This window comes from Podarcis tiliguerta (genome assembly GCF_965153285.1).
Source record: "Podarcis tiliguerta genome assembly, chromosome: 7".
Lineage (NCBI taxonomy): Eukaryota > Metazoa > Chordata > Lepidosauria > Squamata > Lacertidae > Podarcis > Podarcis tiliguerta.
In genome coordinates this window covers 40,149,093-40,173,079 of record NC_139540.1, presented here as the reverse complement: position 1 = coordinate 40,173,079, position 23,987 = coordinate 40,149,093, and the positions used below count along the sequence as shown (strand labels likewise).

Below are 23,987 nucleotides of genomic sequence, written 5' to 3'. Positions count from 1 at the left end.
TTGGCCATTTCTCCTGTCTTACTTCACTACATCTTTGCATTTCTGCTGTTTTACTAGTATGCACGCCTGACCCTATTAACTAACAAAGAGACTGATGTGCTCGCTTTCCATCAGGATGATCCCAGTATTCAGCATGACATGGCATTTTCTGACTGTTTGCACAGTAGGAATATAATTGGCGATGGCAGCACTGGGGCGCTCTCTGCTGTAAGTCGTGCTTAACCCACTTAGCAAACCTTTTTATTCCAGACCCAAGGGGCAGGCTCCCCACGCTCTTCTCCCAGCCACACTATCAGCCGGCCTATTCCTATGCCCATCAGATCTGCGTCTGCCTGCTCGACTCCAGCCCACACACCTCAAGACTCTCTGACAGGCGTGGGAGGAGATGTGCAAGAAGCCTTTGCGCAAGGTACGTTGTGCAGAGCATCCTTTGCTACAAAGTGGTTGTGCTTAGGAATAGTCAGCAGGGGTGGGGGAAATGCCCTGCAACTCAATGACTTCTTCCCTTATTGTACATATGCCATGTCATCTACAAATGAGTTTTTTATCATTTAAAGTGGGCATAGCCAACTGATGCCTCCAGATCAGCCCCGGAAGCATAGCCAGTGGTTGGGGTTGACGAGAGCTGTACTCCAACAACATCTGGAAGGCACCCCGTTTTCGGCTAATTAAAAGCTGGTGTTTAGAACAAGTGGTATCAGTCAGAGGATTCCTAATAGCATAAAACAATTGTAAAAAGTTAGTATTGTTTCACCATAATGAAAAGCATGAGGAAAAGATTTGGCCTAACTAACTAAACAAGCCAGATTATCTGCAACAGACACAACATCCTCTATTAATCAAGTGTACATAAAGATGCATTGTATTCTCTGGCCATAGCAATTATACTTCTGCATAATGTGCTACATTGTTGCATGATAATTTCTCATGCCAGCTGCTTGACTCCTCCGAGTCCTCTTCATTGGCCTCCAAGTCCCTATAACAAAAGTGATTCTTTAGTTAGGAGCACCAATTCCCTTGTATTGCTTTAGTCAGAGGCGAGGACCAAATACAGAGCCCGGGGACCAAATACAGTCCTCCAAGGCTGTGTATTTGGACCTCAGGATTCTCTGCAGGCCACACACCCTCCCCAGGCTGCATCTCTCATAGACTGTGCTCTGTGCTCTTGTCTGAATGTGTATTGTCCTTGGGTTCTAATGCTTCTTGCTTGCCTGGATAGAAGGTGGGAAGACGTGGGGGTGTATGGATGGATAATTCTGAATTGTGTGGCTGGAACATAGCCTTCACTGGAATATAACCTCAATGAAAGGCTGTCAGAAAGGGTTAAAAGTTCCTCCACTGCTCAGCCTGCTTTTTGCTTCTGGCCCTGATCACCAGTCCAGCATGCAGTCTCTGGAAGATTGCCCACAGGGGAATGTAATCTTTGGGCTGAAGAAGATCCCCCTCCTCGGTCTTTGTGGATAGTGCATGTGGGCTGGAGCAGTAAACAGTTGCTGAAAGTATAAGCTTGCAATGGAGGAGGAAGCGGGTAAGACACTGGGAAACTGTGTTAGAAAATGCAAAATACATGAATTTTGTATTTGGTTCTTAAGCAATGAAGATCCAGAGGAAATAAAGAATAAGCATGGGAAGGATTACAAGCCAGGTTGCTGTTTTTAACTCAGTGGAAAATGGGGTTTGTTTTTTATTTGTTTGTTTTTGTAGTGTTCAGCATGGAACTAGCTCATTAGAAAGTTATATCGGAAGGGATGGGGAACCTGTGTCCCTTCAGATGATGTTGGGACTTCATTATCCCTGACTATTGGCCATTCTGGCAGGAAGTGATGGGAGCTTGAGCTCAACAATATTTGTGGGGCCAGACATCCCCTACCCTGGTTCTACCAGTTTAAGACCAGTGGCCAACATGAGTTTAGTGAAGCTGGGTTTTTGAGGCTTGGGCAGGCACCACGAACTCTCTGAGGTTTTGTTTTCGTTGGCTGATCACAACACCATAGCAAACCTTGCTTTGGAATGTCCTCTGAGTTTCCAAAGCTGATTGTGACATAGAAAGCAGACTGGATATCCCATTCCTTTGGATCCTGGTCTATATTTTATTCTAGATTGGTGGCACCAGCATTAGATGAAACGCTGAGCAGTGGTTGCTGTGTGGTGTAGGAAAGGGGAAACCACGTCCACATAAAAGCTACATGAATATAGATCTAAAATGTGTTTTTCATTTACTGCACTGCAGTTTAATTACACTCTCTAGGCTGTTAAGCTTACAGGGGGTAAGGAGACCTCTGAACATAAAGCTTTGCTTGTCTTCCCAGGTTCAAGAAGAAATTTAAGGAATGACTTGCTGGTAGCAGCAGATTCAATCACCAACACTATGTCTTCTCTGGTGAAAGAACTGAACTCAGGTCTGATTATTTAAAAGCAGAATTAATATTTAACCATTCAACACTCTTTTTTAAAAAAACCATGTTTATAGACTACAAAAAGAGATGTACAGTATGTTATGTAGAAGATGTTTTTAATATGTAAGGAGAAATGCGTGGCAAATTCTATTGAAGGCAGTTGCCCCCATCCAAGGTATCTAGAGTGCAACGCTAAGAGTTTCTTTCTCTCTCCCACTCACTCACACACAAAATCAATTTTTTACTCTTGAAGCAGAGTTGCATAGTTTAACGCTACATGGGTAACAAAAGAGATCCAAAACTCTGCAGTGTTTTGCATAAGAAGGTTTGGCAGCAACCCATTGTTAGAGCTGTGGTACTGTGGTGCCCATGCTGACCCCTTCATTGGTTAAAGGGAATCAGCATGGGGATTGGCCTAATGCCTGTGTAGTTAAGGGATGTCAAGGTGCACTAAATAATCACACCTGCTACACAATAAATACTCTGTGCATGTGTCAGAATGAGTATCAGCAGTACATGGGTAAAGTAAGCAAACACTTTAGTTAAAAACTGTATGCAACTGGTGTGTTTATAGCCATTTAGGATGGTGGTATAAAGTCAGTCTGTGCTAGAAACATGAGAGAAACTTCCTAGAGTTCATGTTGGCGCCTTTCTTCCCACAGAAGTTGGAAGTGAGACAGAGAGTAATGTGGATTCTGAGTTTGGTCGGACTCATTTTGATGACCTTGTTCCATCGCCAACTTCTGAAAAGGCTTTCCTTGCGCAGATTCATGCCCGGAAGCCAGGATACCTTCACAGTGCAGCTGCCTCTGGCACCATCCGCAGTGATATGTGGGTAACTCCTTGTGCTCTTTATCTCTCTTTCCTTTTTAAAGAATATATATTCCATATTGTCTTCAATAAACCATCTCTGAAGCTAAGCAAATGTGGTATGTACATGTAATATGGAGTTGCTCTCTTAATCAAATATTAGGTCAAGAATAGCAATGAGGGCTAATGTGTTTAAATCCATTTTATGAATCTCGCAGCCTTCAAAAGAAAAACAGTGATTTTAACTTGGAAATTCAGCACTGAAGCAAATAAATGTAGAAACTGAGTTTGTTTTCAGGGCAGAGCCCTTTACTAGGAGATGAATATAGCAATTGCTGACCTCCAGCTAGAGGGAAAGAATATTTCCAGTGGAAATTGTTATATGTTTGTGGGGTGGTAGGCTGTAGGCCTGGGCCCCCTTCTAATTCCTGAGATATCCTGGTTAGCTTCTTGGTGAGGTGATAGCCTAGGTCATGGGCCTTTAAGGGAACAGGGGAAATGGCTCAGAAATTAGCCTCCCCTTCCCATTCCACATAACAAAAACTGCTCTAGAAATTTTATTACTCCTAATCCTTACAAACTGCTGGCCCCTATTTCTTCACAGAGTAGACAAAAACAGCAGTTGCACAGTCCACACTGCTGACTTTCTGCACACACTGTGACCTGGTTCACATGTAATTCTGAGCCAAACCATGGCTAAGCATGAATGAGCAAGCATGCAGGTACTTAAGAGTAGAAATCATGGCCACTTTGCCCCTAGTCTTGCTCAAACCCATGACCCTGAGATTAAAAGTCTCATGCTCTACCAACTGAGCTATCCCTTCAGTCTGTATATATAGAGGACACAGAAACAGGTTGCACCGCCAGCAGGGTCCCTGTAATACATGGCCCCTTCGTCCGCTCTGCCTTCTACTTATGTATGTTAGACCTTAATTAAAAGCCATCACTGGAATTTGGTCTCTAATAAATTATCCCAAATGAATCTCTTATTTGCACTCTTCCTCAAGTGTTTTGGTTGTTTTTTTTTATTTTGACTGCATCAGACCAGCACAGCTACCTACCTGAATCAAGTGTCAAGTGTTCTGCATTTTTTTGCTCAGTTTCGATCTTTATACATACACCATTTAAGCAGGTGGATTTGCAGTAGGACAAAGCCATTCTAGCTGCAGGGGGAAAGTCAGTCACTACCAAGACAATCTAAACCCAATTTCTGTATACAGAATTTCCAGTGTTGCCTTACCTCCCATTTACAAAACAGTCTTTCGCAATGTAGAATATGACAGTTGCAGAACTTTGCTTCGTCTCAGATTCAGAGAGAAATTCTGCATATCAGTTATGCCAAAGCATTAAAGACATACTGATGAGTCACAAATGTAGGAAAAATATATACCAATACATGCCTACGCCTTATATCCTCTATTCAGGTACATGGTGAAGACTTTTTAAAAACTTTAGCAGGCATCTTAAGCTAGCCTTTTTTACTTTATGTTTAGTTTTAACTGATTTTATCTTTGTATCTTTTTTTGTAATCTCATTGTGCACAACTTAAAAACTATGGTGTTAAGTGGTATTTCAGTTGCTGAAATTAATAAAAAAAAGTAAAGTAGGAGATGTTCTGATTAAAGAATTGTTTGTGATTTCTTTAAATATGCATGTTTTAATTCAATTAATCAGAAGTTTAAGCTGCAATTCTAAGTGTGGTTACTAGGGAGTAAGCTTTACTGACAAAGTGGGACTTACCTCCAAGTAAACATACATAGGATTGCACTGTTAAATCAACTAACACTGTGCTAAAGAATCCTAAGCATGTTTAATCAAGCATGTTCTTGGTTTACTGCTCATTGTTTGTTTGGGGGAGACAAACTGCAAGCCTGGGTTAATACATACTGCTAAGCCAAACTCTGACTTTGCTTTGGGTAGCGCAGAAACAGTGGGTTTCTTTCGACAACTCAGTTGGTGGCATGCAGCTGAGAAATTTTGTGGAAAGAATAAAGCACCCATGATCTTAGCTCTGAGTACCTGAACGCTTGCTCATTCATGCTTAGCCACAGTTTGGCTTAATGTTATGTGCTAACTGGGCTAGTGAGTGTGCTTTAGAGAAAGCAGTGCTTATCTTTTCCCCCAGGGTACTTCCTGTGTTCTCGGCTGTGAATTCCTACCCAGACCAGAATCATAAACACAGTTCTGACATAGATGGCTACGTTATCTCCTTCCTAGATTATACCATTTCAGACTGCAGGTGTTGAGGATCATATTGTAATTCTCATATGTTGTTGTCTCTTCGAAGTAAGAGAGAGAAGACTCCCTGACAGTAGAAATCTATCATATTTCTAGTTTACAACACACAGATAGTATTTATTTATTACGTAAGGAAGCGAATGCAGCCTCCAAATTTTAGGCTGACATGGTGCAGTCTAGGAATTCATTTTTCAGAACAGTAGTTAGGGTCTAGCATACAGTAATTATCCCCAAAGGCACTGCAAGTAGGAATCTCTCTGTGAATGAACAGATCCATTTGAAAGATGAAATGTGAATGTGTAAACAAATAAGTCCTCTGTTTTGAAAGAATATACAGTAAATGGAGTTTTTAAGAAATACACAAAACAGTACTTGCCTTTCAGAGTTCATGAGGAAAACGCAATGAGTTCTGAATGTTAGCATTTTTAAAATTTTAGGAAGCTGTTTATTAATAATTGTCTTTAGGGTTACAGAAGATGGAGACCCTTACGTTAGAGCAGATGATGAGAACTATGAAAATGACTCTGTTCGCCAGCTAGAGCATGAGCTCAAGATGGAGGAATATTTGAAACAAAAGCTGCAGGATGAAGCTTATCAGGTAAAAATAAAAAGAGAGCTCAGCAAAGTATCTAGGTAAAATTAGAATCCACAAATGACACTGTGCTGGATTCTATTTCGGTTGGATCTCAAATGTGTTCTCTGTAGAGCTGAGGCGTCAGATTCCAACTAGTATTATATTCATTCATGTTTCTATGTGTGAGTAATCAGGAAGTGCTGTAGGTATTGAACTGAACAAGGCTGACATTAACCTCAACAGGCTGTTAGTTGATGCATCACAAATGCTAATAGCATTCTCTGTCAACAATGTGCTTTGCCAACTGTTTTTACTGATTTGCAATAGAGTGGTGCTTGGCTCACGTGTGCATGTTTGGCACTTAGCTGGAGAATAGAGTGAAGATTTGCATGTGTAAATGAGCCATCACTGATTTAATCTCTGAAGGTTGACCTTCCATGTTATCCATCACCAGCTCAAAGAATGTGCTCAACGGAGCAACGCAATCAAGTAATGAAGTAATGAGAAACAAAGTGATGATATGCATATGGAAACCAGCTCTATATGTTATTTCATTCAAAGAAAGTTAGGCTGTGGCCCTTCTTCATTAAGGGGCTCTTATCATAAAAGTGAATCTCAAGAGTCCTCATGCATACATACAAACAAATGAAAAAAGGATCAGCAGACAGGTAGTCCAGTCCTGTGGTCTAGGTAAACATATGTTCAAGTTACCAAAACATCTAAGTAGCAGATGTCTATTCCTTGCATATCACTTCTCATAGAAGATATCTCATAGAATCATAGAGTTGGAAGGGACCCTGAGGACCACCTTGTCCAACCCCTTGCACTGCTGGAATATGCAGCTGTCCTTTTAAGGGAATCAAACCTGCAACCTTGGCGTTGTCGGCACTATGTTCTAACCAACTGACCGATCCAACCTGTAAAATGATTGCCACTATGCCAAAGCGGAGCTAGTTGGAATCCGGTGCCCCTCCCAGCACTGTAAAAAAAATGCAGCCATAGCAGTACGAAAGAGGCACTGTCGTCATGGCCACTCACCCACCGGGAAGATACCAGTGGTGGAGCACTTGGTTTGCATGCAGACAGTCCCAAGATCAATCCCTGGCATATCCAGGGAAGGCTAGGAAAGACTCCTGCCTGAAACCCTGAAGAGCTGCTGCTTCCAGTCAGTACAATGATAATATTGATCTCAATGGACCAATGGCCTGACTCTGTGTAAGGCTGCTGCTTATGTTTCCTATTTTCCCCTAGCAACTCTGTTGCTACCTACTAAATATAACATCGCTCCCGACATGGCTGTAACTATGCATCGCATAAAGCAATCGCCATGGAAGGATAGCACAAAAACTGTGATAGCACATTATGAGCATTATGAGCACATTGTCAGGAACAGACCACGCTGCTGCTTCCTGTGCAGCTGGTGCCATATCCCAGGGATTACAATGAAAGCAACCCATCCTTGCCCTGACTCCTGGCATAAGATAGTTCACAGAAATCCTCTTGTTACCCACCAGGCATAAATCAAGGAAAGGATTGTATCATAGGCTGGAGTCCTTGGCCTAGTTAGATTCCTTGAAGATAGTGTTCCAGGCACATGTCCAAGGGCAGATCTGCTATGAAACCAATGAAGCTTAATATTCAGGGCCCCTAATCCCAGAGGGACCCCAGAAGAAACTTTAGTCTGCATTTTTTAAAAATCTAGTAGACTCAATTTGATTAATTTTTGGTTGTACATATTTCAACAATCCCAAAGTTTGAGAGTCAGTAGCATGGATGTTGTAAAGGTATGATGATCTGTTGTGAAACAACCCCATTGAAGAAGATAACAATAGTTACCTAGGCCTCAATGCTGTTTCTAGCTTCAGGGCCCCCAAAATTTACATTCGCCACTGTATATGTGCATAGAAAATTACTTTATAAATGAACAGTTGACTGGTTTGAACTTACATGAACTTTGCCTGTCAAAGAAATCACATTCCTTTTATACTACAAGGCACTGAACTATAGAAGGTCTAGGCATAAGAATTAGAGAGTTTTCCTTTCTCTCTGCTCTGGTACTACAAAGGTCTTGTAGTAAATGACCTTTGTATTCAGAAGAACAGCAGCCTTCTTACAGGATCACCTAGCATGCAAACCTCCTTCCTTATAAATATGTAGTGTTACTGCTTGTGAACACTCGCTCACCTTTCTTGTCCACTGCTGTCTCCAGAATGCTACGCTGGTTTGGCTGCTCACATCTTCAGTTTTCACTCTCTTTTTATTCATAGGTCAGCTTGCAAGGATGAGTAACTAGTATCACTCTCCTCTCAAGTAAGTATTCTGTTAGTCTAGATCTCTGGTCAGCAGGTTGTTTTACAGGCTGGATGAACTGGTTGTGTGTGAAGGAGAGAACTGTTCAAGCCCAAAGTGGACTGTTGCCAAATTCAGACATCCTTCTCTTCCCTCCTCTCCTTTCTGCTACCTAGAATTGGGCACAGAGACTAGTGTGTAGCACTAGTTCTCCTACTGCTAGATCCTCCTATTGCTGGCATGTTCCTGTGGGTCTCCTTTTCCTATTCTCTTGCTTTTTTACTTTGTAATGCAACTGGCAAGGCAAGCAGGGGCTTAAGTGAGACGAGTTTCTGCGTTTCCTTGTGTACTTCAGTTTCTCCACACCAAGAGTCTGCCTCCCATATTTTTCCTCTCCCTTAAGAAACAGAGAGAGGCTAGCAGTTTTGGAACCTATGGCGCCTCTCAAGGACCAGACTGAACCCATGCACTGCCAGTTTCTGACCTTTAGTCTTGTACAGAGGTGCTCAAACTCCCCCCCCCCCCCCGACCACTTGAAAATTGTTGATGGTTTTGGTGGATCATTTAATGATTTTTGTTCCTGTTGTAGCAATTGTAACAGCTGTGTTAGATGTTATATGACTGTACTTCTTTTCTTTCTTGTATTGCATTACAGTTTGCATTCCATAGAATATAAGAAAGAAAAAAGGCAATTAAAATGCAATTAAAAATCAGTATGGATATTTAATATCAGCATCTGAATGAAGATGGCCCACCTGAATGAAGCTCACAGACCATAGTTTAGGAACACCTAGTCTAGTGGAATGATTTCATCTGAAAGCTGGCACTTTTAAATTTAAGTACCATCTAAAACACATGCGCAACCTTGCAGGTTGCTACATGCATTAACTAGTCAATTCAAGCCATCACTCAGAATTATCCCCAGTTATAATTCTCTAATTTGCAGGTTTTAATTTGCTGCTTTCAAAGGTGCTTTTAATGTATTGCATTTCTAGCCCACCTGTCCTTCAAAGAGCTGAAGGTGTTATGCACAGTACACGCCCATCCCCCTTTCCCTTCAAAAACACCCTTGTGAGATAGGTTAGGCTGAGAGTTGGGGACTAATGCAAAGCCACCCAATGAGCTTAATGGCTGAGTGGCAACTTGAAGCTGGATCTTTCAAGTCCTAAACCAACATTCTGTTCATTGCAGCACACTGGCTCTCCCACATATTATTTCCACGTTGTAGTTATGCGTATTACAGAAATTATAGAAATGATAGTTTCTATAGAAACTAGCATTTCCGCAGCAGAACTCGAGCAATGTGTACAGCTCAATATGTTCTTGTACACCTCCATGCTTTTACTCCACCTGTATATTACAAGTGCCAAGTCACAACCTATGCTTGCTGAGCATTACTGGTAAAGTTACCAACACGAAGAGGAGTGTATCATATTGTTAAGGTAAAACTGTCATCCCAGGATATCAAATGTACTGTCCCTAAGTAACAAGATGAATGATATGGAACCCAGCCCAATACCATTGTTCTTATTTAGATTCAACTGATTTCAGTTTAGAAATGTGCCATCTGGATTCAATCAAACTGGCCACTACTATGATTTGTTAAAATGTGTTATCCATCATGTGCCAGCAACAGCTTGCTATACTTTTGAAAACATTATGTAAATAGTGTTACAAGATTCTAGGTGGCAAAGATACAGTTGGTGATTGCTTATGGCAGAACTTGTTTTAAAAAATAACCTGCAAGGTTGTGGTTTTATATTGTACTTTATCCTGCATTACACCAGGCACCTTTAATACTGAAGGACAAATTCTAACATTCTTGTAAAAAGAATTGTACCAATATACCCTTTAATAGCAGCATAAGATTATTCCAAAAGGTTTGCTTAACATCACTTTGTGGCTTATAATGTAAAACAAATGCACACTTTTCTCTGTTTCAGGAAGCTTAAAATTAATTTCACGAGTCCGCAATTCAATTGCATGGTCCAATCTATAGAAAATTTGTCAAATTTAAGTCTCTTCAAAGTCTCTGAACAGAGAGAGCCAGGCTACATTTATCCATGCGCTAAGCAACAACCCATTTAGCTACTGCAATGCATTGTATGTGGGGCTGCCTTTGAAAAGCAGGATACCGTCCTTAAGGATGTACGTGTGTGGGTGTAGGAACTCCATGTACGTCATGGATCAGAGAAGGGCTGTGTATTTTTAATACGCCTTCCTCTCCCCCTGCACTGCCAATATGCATTATGCAAGCTTGACAGTATATTATATATATTGACAGGAAAGCTGCAGTCAAATGGACAATGAAAGTGACAGAAGAAAGGAGGAGGAGGAGGAGGAGGAGGAGGAGGAGGAGGAGGAGGAGGAGGAGGAGGAGAGCTGCACTCAGACGGATGACAGAGAGAGCCTGGCTGCCATCTTAACAGAAGAATCAGAACAACAACACATGCAGCCCCTCTGACATAAGATAACCAACTAGTTTTGAAGACTGTAGCACAGTATTTTTGTTCTACCAGTTGTAGTTTGTAGGTGTTTGTTTTGAAGCGAAAAAAAAAGACTTTTTATTTAAAGCTAACTTATATCAGCTACATTCTATGTAACATAGCTCATTACTGGTGAAGAACACAGGCTGAAACAAAATGCCGTTATTACAGTTAATGGCAGTACTAACAAAACACTTAAGCCCTTTGCACATAATGTTGAACCTCTTCAGTTTACAATGACAATATTAATATACTGTTTATATTAGGAGTTTGATTTCTGAATAGTTTGAGATTTTAGAACACTTTCCTACACTGTACATTGTTTTTCCACAGAGGAAATTTTAAAAGCTACAAATGATGCATTTAACACTGAATGAATATACTCCTGAGTGTACATATTTATAGCCCAGACGCTAGACTATGGCTGCAATCCTCCAGCCAGCTGTATGTGCTGAATCCCGCCAGTATCTGTGGGACTTCAATGCACATGTCCAGCTGCAGGATTGCAGACTTAGATTGCAATTTGTTTTACAGTCTTTCTGCAAAAAAGAAAAAAGAAACGAAAAAAGACTTGTACAAAATGCACTAAGAAGTATCTCTATGATTTAGGGCTACTACATAACTTAGGAATGTTTTCTTTCAAAGTAATCTAACAAATCAGCCATAGAAGTTAGTGTAAATATTTTCTTTTCAAATAGCTATCATATACAAAAGGCAACATTCAAATGATATAGAATCTAGTTTTTAAAATCAGCACAGATCTTCTTAAAACTGTGAACTATGTTTTGAAATACTCGTTGCTAAAGCTGTTTATAAACCACAGGTGCCATAAAATCCCTAAACTAACTCACGTTAACGTATAATCTTTCATAGTATTGTTTAATAGCTGTTTTAGACCTTTAGTAAGCATGTGTTCTTTCACATTTCTCCATCCTTCATATCCTGTTTGTTGAGGCCTTCAGCTTTAAATGTACAGGCTTTAAAAGTGCGCTTGCAACTATTTTATTTTATTTCTGAATGTGCATTGCCTTAGCCAGCCACCAGATGTTCTGCATGCATTCTTGGAAATGTGTAATGAGACTTTCTTTCAGGACTGAATGGGGATACTAAGTATATCTATGAAAAAGACAGAGAGGAGTACAGTCCTACTAACTATATGTAGTTACAAAGGTGTCTCTTTGAGTAACACTTAACATCCTATTTCAACTATATAACAGGGAGGAGAGAGACCATTAGCCTTTGCATCCATCTGGATTATAAAAAAAGGGGGGGGGGAGTTGCAATGAGATTTCCTAGCCATTGGTATGCATTGAGTTAGCCAGTAGCAACTCACACCAATGATATTTTAGCTAGGAATAAAACACTAAGTAAACTGGAAATTTCTAGGGTTCCACTAAGGTTTTGAATACATGGCACAGCAATTCTAATAGTGGATGTCAGTTTGGAAAAGGTTCAGTTTTATAAATCCCGTGTTTCATTGAAACATCATAGAAAATGTCCTATCATTAACCATAATAAAGCTTCTCCCAAAGAGCTACTACAGAGTTTGTCCAAATTAGAAGTTTAATCCCTCTTCTGATTCTACTAGAAATAAGGATTGGACAAATTTACTTGGGTTAAAAATAGTTACTAGTACTTTTCACAGATGCATGAAATCATTGCTACCACTGGCCACCTTCCTCCTTGTGTATGTTTCAGCACTGTCTCTATGTAGTCAAATCACACGAGTCAGACAACTGCAGAATATAAAATATGTTTACATAGAGACACTCCCTAACCCAACATTTGCAATAAATAATCCTTACTCCTGTTCATATCTGCCAACAGGTAGATACATCACAGGTTATACATAACCTGTGACCACTTACCTCTCCTGTAACCTTCTCTCAGGAACCAGAACTCTACTAGTGCCTAGCACTCAGCAGATAAAACCACTACAGTGTTAAGAAATCTTGCTGACATGTCGCTCAGGATTCCAGTCAGGTGTTTCCTGAAGAGAGACAAACTGGACAAGAACACAGCTCTGTCTGAATGACCCAAATCCAGTCGCATAATTGCAGTTGGGAGTAATAACCACGTTGCTTTAAAACATTTTATTTGCACACCTATATTGCATGTAAGATCCATGCATGAGTCTTACATTTCAAGGTTTATGTAGCACTATTGCCGTCTTCATTCTCTCAGCCTGGTTTCAGCACATATCCCCCAAGCAGTGCTCTAGGTGGCCTGTTATGCTCCGGAACTCTAAGATTAAGCACTTTTTAATTTGCCTCTCCACAAAGAAAAACCTCATTTTACAATATTACCCAGCTCTTGAGCTGATAGTGGCCCAGCAAGGACAGTACTTCCCCCAGTTTCTCTGCAGCATGTGTTGTGTAGGGGGCAGGAGTGCCACCATCTATCCAATGCTACCATCCAACCAACCAACCTCCAAGGCCATCGGTCATTATAATGCATCTTTAAATAAAGATGTACATGTGATAAAGTTCCACAGATTTTATTCTGTGACCAGGCCACATTTTCAATTCCTGGATTTTATTTGTGCTATTCAGGCCTCCATGAGTTGGATTTTATGTGTGGGTGCCCCATTTAAACATTATGCACAGATGTGGGTGTCTAGTGGGACAGATATGCCTAGAGGGTGACACTGGAAGGCATCACCTCCCACAAAACCGACACACATGCACATGTAGGAGAGTGGTCAGATGAAAGTTTTGTCCCAAATGGGTCTATGTTTTAGCCCACTCAGTCCTCATCTATTTGTTAAACTTGGTTTGGATTGTGAACATTAAAGTTATAGAAAGGGTTGAACTGGCCTTTTATTAAAAAAAATTCTGGCCAGTTACCGCAGCCAAAAACTCCTATTGTGGATTGTCAGTGGAAAGGTAGTTAAGAGAGAGGAATGAGAATGTGAAGAGGAATATGATTCTTGAATGTTGAAAGGAAAGATGGAGAATAGATTCTCTGTAAGTAGTAATGTTAACTAAAAACTGCATTAAAAGGTGTGTGGCCTTTGTTGTGATAATATGTATTTTCTTATATGCATGAGACAAAATGTTGCATCATTATTTAGCACAGATGTCTGCCTTTACTTTAATCATCTTCTCCCATCTTTATTAGTTTCTTGGAATTGCTGTAGATATTTATTGTAAATACTGCAACCTCAGGTTGCAACAGTTAGGTTGGTTCAATTCAGTGAAAGGAGCCTTGAACAACGAGCACGCTGCTGTGTCCTGAGAAGAGAGGGCATCTTAATTGTGAACCAAAAATGTATGAAGAGTTACATCTTGAGGCTACTGTCTGATGTTTTTAACTACTGTTATTTCACACCAGTCCAGACAGACTCACACTACAAATTTTACATTGTTCATTGGTATTGTAAACAGAACTATTATTGTATGGGGTTTTTTTGTATTGTTGTTAAGTATTGTTTTGTGTGTGCGTGCGTGTGTTCAAACCTACTGGGGACATGTTATATTTTGAAGTGATTAAACTATTTAATTGTGTGTCTATATTTTGGAATGGAATTATTTCTTCATTAAAAAATAATAATTTTTAAAAGTAATTCAAGAAGACTCTGTTTTGTTGTTTACACTGGCCCACAGGCTCACTCATAAATTTTATTTATAAAATGGTTTCTACCCTACCTTCCTATTTTAACATTGGGTGGTATTCCAACTACGGTAAGTTTTATTCAGAGTAGAGCCATTAGAATCAATGGGTGTGACCAAGTTGGGTGCTTTAATTTCAGTGGCTCTACTCTGAGTTAAACTGAGTTGAATACCACACATAATTATGTTACGTTGCCAAGAAAAAATAATTGTTATGTTTGGCCAATTAAAAATAATCTCAAATATTTAAAATTGCAATAACGAAATTCAAAACCAAAGGGAAAGCAGATAAAATTACTAACTGCAAGGTTGCTGTTGGCACCTGTCTGCCTCAAGGAACAATGGAATGTGCCTCCGGGTTTAAAGTCAAACCGCTGCATTAGCAATACCAAAGTGACCTCCCAGGGACGCAAGCCTGGGCAGATGACATGACCCCCCTCTCAGACGCACTGATGTGGTCCAAAGGAAAGCAGAGCAATACATTTGACACCATCTTGGCTGCAGGAGTTGCCGGAAGGAGGCATACAAGGTGTCATCCAACTGTCCTGGATGTATGGGGTGTTAGGGGACAGGTAGTACCTCTGGTCAAACCTCTCCATTCTTAAGGAAATCAGCCCTGAGTGCTCACTGGAAGGACAGATCCTGAAGCTGAGGCTCCAATACTTTGGCCACCTCACGAGAAGAGAAGACTCCCTGGAAAAGACCCTGATGTTGGGAAAGTTGGAGGGCACAAGGAGAAGGGGACGACAGAGGATGAAATGGTTGGACAGTGTTCTCGAAGCTACCAGCATGAGTTTGACCAAACTGCGGGAGGCAGTGGAAGACAGGAGTGCCTGGCGTGCTCTGGTCCATGGGGTCACAAAGAGTCGGACACGACTAAACGACTAAACAACAGTACCTCTGGTAGAGGACATGCCATGCTCTTTGTGGGGTAGTTTGTCCGCCTTTGATCCCCACCGTGCACTCAGCTCTCACCTGTGGCTCCTAGAAGTTGTCACTAAGTGACAGCAGACATACTTCAAGAAATAGCTTCGACTGGCCAGTTACAACAAGTGAGGGTAGTCGATGGGTCTCAAACCCTCAGTGAACAGAAAGGTAAAGGTAAAGGACCCCTGACAGTTAAGTCCAGTCGCAAACGACTGGGGTTGTGGCACTCATCTCGCTTTACTGGCCAAGGGAGCCGATGTTTGTCAGCAGATAGTTTTTCCAGGTCATGTGGCCAGAATGACTAAGCCGCTTCTGGCGAAACCAGAGCAACGCACAGAAACACCGTTTACCTTCCCGCCAGAGTGGTACCTATTTATCTACTTCCACTTTGATGTGCTTTCAAACTGCTAGGTTGGCAGGAGCTGGGACCGAACAACGGGAGCTCACCCTGTCATCGGGATTTGAACTGCCAACCTTCCTATCGGCGCCACCCCGTCCCGAACAGCAAGGGAGCCAGAGATAATTTTGCAGTTTTGGCAGTGTTTAGAATCACCTCAGGAAAGGGACAGGGAACTCCAGGGGCAAGGAGTTCCACAGTCTGGGCATCATGGCAGAGAAATACTGCAGGGAACAGCATGGATGATATTTTGTCTTGATTGGTTATGAACATACTTTCAGAGAAGTGGTGTCCTGGTAGTTATAATTCCAATAAGAGGTGAGTTTTCTTTGAATTGCTATCTCCCTCCTCCCTTTTCCTCTTGCCAAGGCTGCTATGTTTTTAATAACTGCATGTTATGAAGGCTACAATTCTAGACTGGGAGGAAGCAACATTGAAAACAATGGGACTTACTTCCAAATGACATATATAAGACTGCATTGTTAATTAACCAAATAGGCAGGAGCAAAGAAAATTGTATTATGGCTAAATTAGGTTTGCCATCAGGAACAGCTTGGAAACACCAGATTCTCTTTTGTGGGAACAAAGCAGTTCAAGGAGTAGCACACAGATTGGAAGCAATTCTAGTTAATTGGGATAATCATTCAAGCCATGTAACACATGGATTCCTTTTTGGCTGAAAGCCACATGGGTATGTGGGGCTGAAGAAAAGAAAAGGGAAGGCCAAGGTATCAGGTGTGCTTTGAAAGAAAGCAGCAGCCACTGCCAGCACAGGTAATTCTATCCCCCAGGGCAGAACCAGTGCAGGCCCCAAAGGCATCAAGCCCCAAGCCTGCCCCTGTTTCCAAGGCAGCGGTTCTGAGCAACGCTCTTTAGAACCTGGAGAGTTTTCTTCAATTTTAGAACATCAAAGGTAAAATGTTTCATTTTGTATGCACTGTAATTTTAAAAGTTTCTGTGGAGGTGGTTAAATCTTTACACTGTCTTATTTCCTTTCAAAGACCAAACAAATGATCACATATCCCAAAACTTCTGTGCTGACTGGAGAAACCACACTGGGTTTGGAAAACAGAATAATTAACACTCAAGGGGACTCTGCTGTTTGGACATTCCCTCTGCAGTCCTTGAGGAAGAAACTGGAGGGAAGCTGCTTATGGCCTGGAATGAGAGCTAGGTTTCAACAACAACTTTGCAGTATGGCATGAATAATTTGGTTTCCTGGAATATGAAATTAAAATGACATTGGGTTGGATCAAGTGTAAGGAAACTTGAACATCGTTCCCATTGAAATCAGTAGGATTTAAGCAATAATTCACTTGTCCATTGATTTCAATTAGACCACCTGGTTCAACTCACTTGGTCTGGATCTAACTCAAAAGTGATTGTTTTTCATGTAAAACCCAATAGTTCATTGGTTATTTACATTTTATATAGGAAGGTGTTGAATACTTTATAGAAAGATGATTCACAAAACTCTATATAAATAAATGAAAGGGGCTTACTTCCAAGTAAATGTTATCAAGCCAGCCATGCTAATTTGTATGCTTACACTGAAATTCAGGCATGCAACATTCCCTTTCTAATGGGTGTGCTTAACTGAGAAAGAACTTGGAATGTGAAACTATCTAATCACCAACATGCAAAAAATGGTGAGCTATGTCCCCAGTCGCAGTAAACAAGTGATGGAAGTATTGTTTACCCTGTACAGTTTCTGCTGAATCAGCTGAATAGACAAATTTAATGATTCTGCTCTACTTCTATTTACCTGAGTTCTTATAGCTGGCTAGCCTCAATAGAGAAGATCTCTATAAGGGAAGGCATTGCTTTCCTGATTGTATGATCTCTGGCACCTTTCCTGGGGATCCTTACAAATATAGTGACAGGCATTTTGCTGGTCTGGTAATAAAACAGGTTTCTACATAATCTGCATACAATAACTTTGGCTGCTCCTTCAAATAATTATGATGATGTAAACACACAAGTTTCAATCCACCTTAGCTAGTAATGACTGCAATTTGCTCTAATGAGAGCTCCTTTCCCATCCAGGTGAAACTAGGATTCCCAATCTGTTTTGGTACCTCAGTGACAGACAAAGGATTAAAGCTCTCCTACCACTATCCTGATGCAGATGGGAGGAGTGGAGGAGAGGAGAGAAAGGGACGGACTTTCAAATTACTTTCACAGAACTCGCAACTGCATGAACAGCATTGCATACAGTTTGGCCTCAAGGTCAATGGAAAGAAATGGAATTTGGGCCATTGGTTACAACAGGAATTAGAAATTACTAATGTTAACTGGATTGGAACTTGACATGTTCATTTATTCCTAAATGCATTTTTATTTTATTTTTTATTTTATTTTAAATATTTGTATGGCAGCCTTTCTATAAATTCCAGGGAGAGGTTTATAGACTATGCTAGGTAAAGGTAAAGGTACCCCTGAACATTAGGTCAAGTCACGGACAACTCTGGGGTTGCGGCGCTCATCTCACTCTATAGGCCAAGAGAACCGGCGTTTGTCTGCAGACAGCTTCTGGGTCATGTGGCCAGCATGACTAAGCCGGTTCTGGAAAACCAGAGCAATGCACAGAAACACCATTTAATTCCCGCCAGAGCAGTACCTATTTATCTACTTGCACTTTGATGTGCTTTCGAACTGCTAGGTTGGCAGGAGCTGGGATCAAGCAACGGGAGCTCACCCCGTCATGGGGATTTGAACCTCCGACCTTCTGATCGGCAAGCCCAAGGCTCTGTGGCTTAGACCACAGCACCACCCGCATCCCTATGCTATGAACATGCTATGACTATGCTAGAACAGCAATTAAATTAATTTATAAATGCAGCAATCCACACTAGAAAAAACCCTATAATTAAAAGCTAGGTATTCAGAGCAGCAAATGCCTGGCTAAATAAGTAGGTCTTTAACAGATGCCTAAACACTAGTAACAGCACCTGTCATACTTCAGGAATTCCAGAGGTTGGGCACCACAACACAAAAGTACCACCTTCTGTTTGACACATCATGGCTTATGTGGACAATGGAACAACCAGGAGGGCTTGGTCTGTGGATGCCACAATCATGAATAAGATAAGCAAATGGTCGCCTCCTAAGCACTAGAGGAGGAAGAGGAGTGCGGGGGAGGGCACACCACCCCCGGCAGTGCAATCCCGGTGGGGTGCCATCACAGCTGGGGGCCCCCTGCCCACGCTGGGCGCCACGCCCCTGCAGACGGTGTGTCACGCCCCCAGGACACATACCACACCCCCAGGATGCACGCCAGCCCCACCCCCGCCTGCTCTCCACCCCCCAGTGCCAGAGCATGAAGCTCTGCCACTGCTCCTAAGCCCAACATTCCAAAGATGAGAAGCTACAGAGGTGTGCAACTGTAATATTTGCAAGAAAAGTTTCAAAGTCTTGATAAAGTGAAATAAAATCTATTTTATGTTTTAAACAATATATTGTTTCCTCTCCTCTTCCTGATAGGAAACAAAAAAATTGACAAGCACTGATTTGTGTTGTTGTTTTTTAATTTGTCTTTATACTGGAGCTTTGAACAGCTCCATTTGTTACATGTGATGCACCCACAAAGAGGTTACTGTTTAATGAGGCAATTCTGTACAGTTTTCCTCCATTTCCTCCCATCCCCCCCAGCAGTAACAGATGTTTTTTGTCCAGTTTGGTTTAGGAAATGGGTTCCTTTATTTGATCCATGTTTCTCTTCATTTTCAATCTGCAGTTCAGCAGGCACCAGGGAAGGCTATAATAATTAGAAAGCTTAACCAAGGAATAACTTGAGAATTGATAAAGCAGATTTTAAAGGGCATTTTAAAAAGATGAATCCAGTGTGGTTTGCTGCATAGAAGAATTCAAAATGGTTTATTTGAAGTCAACTGTGAATTAGTTTATGATCTTATGCCTTGATTATATTGTTAGCTTTAACTATATGTTTACCTATCTGTTGTTGTTTATTTTATGCCCTACCCCACTCTGGTACCTGAACCAATGAAGGGTATGCTACCAGCCTTTTAAATGAGTAAATAGAGATAAAATCACTGCTGCTTTCCCTTGCTGGTTTTGTGTGATCAGCATAACACAAAAGTGGGTATAGTTGCTCTTGATATAGTTTAAGCCTACTAACTTCAGAGGACTGAACCTATTTAAGTTCAGTCAAACCTGGGTTGTCGAATGTAATATGTTCCGGAAGTTTGTTCAGCTTCCAAAACATTTGACAACCAAATTGCAGCTTCAGACTGGTTGAAAGAGCTTCCCGCACTTAGCGGAAGCCGCATCGGACATTCAGCTTCCAAAAAACATTCGGAAACTGGAACATTTACTTCTGGGTTTGAAAACTGGAACATTTATGGTACTTCTGGAGCCAAGGTTGACTGTATATATACCGTATTTTTCGCCCTATAGGATGCACTTTCCCCCCTCCAAAAATGAAGGGGAAATATGTGTGCGTCCTATGGGGCGAATACAGGCTTTCGCTGAAGCTTGGAGAGCGAGAGGGGTTGGTGCGCACCGACCCCTCTCGCTCTCCAGGCTTCAGGAAACTATCAGCAAGCCTGGGGAGCCTGCGGGAGTTCCCACAGGGCTCCCCAGGCTGCGGATAGCAGCCTGCCGCCCGGCGCGCAGAACACCCTGAAGCAGAGCGCCCCTCGTGCCGGGCAGACATCTGCAGCCTGGAGAGCCCTGCAGGAGTTCCCGCAGGGCTCCCCAGGTTGCGGATAGCAGCCTGCCATAGTTTGCTGTGGTCGACACAGTCAAAGGCTTTTGCATAGTCAATGAAGCAGAAGTAGATGTCTTTCTGGAACTCTCTAGCTTTCTCCATAATCCAGCGCATGTTTGCAAATTGGTCTCTGGTTCCTCTGCCTCTTCTAAATCCAGCTTGCACTTCTGGGAGTTCTCGGTCCATATACTGCTTGAGCCTTCCTTGTAGAATTTTAAGCATAACCTTGCTAGCGTGTGAAATGAGTGCAATTGTGCGGTAGTTGGAGCATTCTTTGGCACTGCCCTTCTTTGGGATTGGGATGTAGACTGATCTTCTCCAATCCTCTGGCCACTGTTGAGGACTAACATGATACCCAGTGCTAATGCACTGTTAATATACCCCAAAACTCCAGAGTTTTAACTTTTTCTTTTATCTAAAAGTTCTTTTAACTTTTCTTTCTTTCTTTTCTGGTTTTGATATTTATTCCTTTTGTACTGTTGTATAACTTTTCCATATAAATAACAGGCATTTTTTAAAGTTTGCCTTTTATCCCATGCTATACTAAAGTTCTAATGAAACAATGCAGTTAAGAAGCATAAAGGGATTCAAGTGTCTGCCTGGAGGGATGCCTGGGGAGTGACAGTAGCAGAGTAGCTGCTGCCTGTGGTACTGGGGTTGATGCCTGGAGTGTGTGCTTTGGCACTGTTGCATGTGATGAAGGAGAGGGTGTACTGGGGCCATGTGTTCAATGAGCTCATTGGCTACCTCTGTGTGCAGGCAGCAAGTGGACAGCAACACCAGCATAGTGTGGGCTATGGTAGCATGTTCCAAGGATGCTGTGGGCATGTCTATTATTTGTAGACTTTTTTTGTATTTTTTGGCTGTTCCACTCCCTTGTGCTGAGCACATAGACTGAATACGGTGGCTTATCTGTGTTGTATCCCCCACCTACCCTCTCCACTGTAATGCAAGTACAGGATTGCTCTGTAAATACCTTGCACTTTAATTTAATTTTAACATATACATGATGGAGCACCAGGAATAGAGGGGGTGTGCAATAAGAAAGACTCAGAAAGAATCTCCCAGCAAGCTTTCATGTAGTATTCTTTTTTTTAAAAAAAACACTTTTTAAAAAACCTATGGAATGTTTGAAACACACTTTTCACTGAACTAGTACCAGGCAGAATCAGGTTGGTTATTAATTAACAAAGAAGTGCAGAGCAGCTTGTGTATATAATAGTATATTTTTCGAATGTGGGTCTGTTCACTAACACATTCAGTGCATTTGAAAGCATAGTCCATCAATAATCACGCCATGAGTAACTGCTATTATAACATACAAACAGGAAGCAGATTGTCGAAGATTTCAAGTATGCTCAGACTCCCTCTTCCAGAATTCAACAGACCTGCTTTGAGCAAATTATTGCAAAGCCCCAAAGGAAAGACCATTTAACCCTCCCCACCCTGAAGTCCTCTTTTAAAAAGAAATGTTCTGTTTATTACAATGGAATATGTTAAATCATTTGCAAGCTATTACCATTGGAAAGCATCACTGTTTATCCTAAATGCATCCAGCCTCCTTTTTCCTTAAACAAGAACAGAAATGGGTAAAAGAAACTCACAGACATGTTATGCTGACCCATCACACTTGAACTAGAGTAATTTTTGCTACACTTCATTTAAATCACATGGAGGTGTTTGCTGCTGTCTGCAGGGCCCTTCTTTCCTCAGCCTCTATGTCCTTGTCCAACTCCAAGATATTTCTGCAAATTTAAAAGATGTGTCTGGGAATTAAAGTTCTTAATTGTGATGAATTAAAAGTATAATGGGTTAACTAAAAATCTTTGTTCCTTGAGTCTTCCATAGCAAAGGAGAAAAAAGTGTGGCTAACTAGCTGTACAGTGGTACCTCAGGTTAAGTACTTAATTCATTCCGGAGGTCCGTTCTTAACCTGAAACTGTTCTTAACCTGAAGCACCACTTTAGCTAATGGGGCCTCCTGCTGCTGCCGTGCTGCCGGAGCATGATTTCTGTTCTCATCCTGAAGCAAAGTTCTTAACCCAAGGTACTATTTCTGGGTTAGCGGAGTCTGTAACCTGAAGCGTACGTAACCCGAGGTACCACTGTACTGGGGACATGGGGGAAATTATCACTAAAGACAGAGAAATGTGTTGCAATTTGCATTAATTTTGTATTTTCCTCTTCAAAAACTTTCCCATTAAGCATAACGGTATTTACAGAGTGATTTTCCAAGGAGTTAAGAGTACTTCAGGTACACTCTCTCATTAATAACTGCAGAAACACACATGCCCACACAACCAACCCCCGAAGAAAGATAGGGAGCATTATAATACCTGTAATAATACTATTTGTATAATACCTGTATTATTTATACCTGTGTCACAGGTGGAGTCATATTTATGGCTAAAGTGAAAAATGCACTGGAGACTTTGCAGCTAATAACTCATTCTCTTAACATAGGTTTGAGAGACCTGTAGCCCTCCATATGTTGTTGGATTACAAGTTCCATCATCCCTGATTGTCGAATATGCTGACTGGGGCTGATTGGAGTTGGGATTCAACAACCTCTGCAGGGCCAAGTTTCTTTATGCAGAGTGCACTTGGGAATCTTGCAGCCCTGCAGTAGGTTCTCAGCCACTTCATTTATAGATTTACCTGGGGTTTTTTAGTATTTACATAAAACATCACAAGGCAGTATACAGACTAGAAACACAGTATTACAGTTATTTTAAAAAACCCAAACAAATCAGTAAGAGCTTGCTGCCAGAGTATCTCAAGTTTGAAAGGCTTGTCTGAATGATACCGTTTTTAGGAAATACCTAAAAACTAGCAAGTATGGCTCCTGCCAAACCTCTATTGGCAAGCCTACCACAGTAAGGACTTGGTCCCTGGTACCCTGTAAAGGCCATCCTAAACTCAGGGCATGTGGGAACACCAAAAGGGGGGGGAGGGAGAGAGAGAAGAAGCATGGAAGAGGGGAAGAACAAAAGCAGATGGAGATGGAAGTGTGAGGAGAACTCTGACAAGAGTGATCTGTTCTTCCCTCTGTAGTCTGTTGGATAAGGGTGGGAGGGAGAGATAAAAGGGGATGGCAGAAACTGAAAGAAAGAAGAGTAGCTCCGCCTGCTTTTAACTCTGGCCCCCCACACTGTTGGCATGTGGCCCCTGAAAAATTACTCTCAAGCTTTTCAACAGGAAATAAAAGTTTCCCCATTTTTAAGCTAACGGAAGCAGAAAAAAGCTATAATTAACAAAGCTGCAAGCTTGGTAACCATGCAGGGCTTTCAGGATAGTATTTTTGTATTCCACTTATAATTATGTGTCCCCCCCCCCCCAATTAATTTCTCATCTTCTGGTTCTTTCAGTACTGATTTAGGGAGTTCTCAGGCAGTGGTGCCATGAGTGCAAGACTTTGGGGCAGAAGTCCAAGGCCTCACACCGCAAAGTGAGCAGAAAGCTGCCCAAACACAGCAGGGGTAGATTAGCGTGAGCCCCCTCCCCTTAAGACCACTTAGCACAGGGTCTAAA

At 41.6% G+C, this 23,987-nt stretch overlaps 1 protein-coding gene across 50 annotated transcripts in view; it reads left to right on the top strand.

The window, feature by feature from the left end:
• DTNA (dystrobrevin alpha) overlaps positions 1-14,358 on the top strand; it is a 182,452-nt gene extending 168,094 nt beyond the window's left edge. For 46 of the 50 annotated variants that reach the window (XM_083449905.1, XM_083449933.1, XM_083449935.1 and 43 more), the window contains 5 exons: positions 250-409; positions 2,310-2,399; positions 3,059-3,227; positions 5,910-6,042; positions 10,592-14,358. In XM_083449905.1, the coding sequence (XP_083306031.1) occupies positions 250-409; positions 2,310-2,399; positions 3,059-3,227; positions 5,910-6,042; positions 10,592-10,771 (732 nt within the window). In that variant the 3' untranslated portion in view covers positions 10,772-14,358. Of the gene's footprint in view, positions 1-249; positions 410-2,309; positions 2,400-3,058; positions 3,228-5,909; positions 6,043-8,285; positions 8,329-10,591 lie in introns of all 50 variants that reach the window. The other 4 variants (XM_083449934.1, XM_083449908.1, XM_083449899.1 and 1 more) reach the window with 2 other exon arrangements.
• The last annotated feature ends 9,629 nt before the right edge of the window (positions 14,359-23,987 follow it).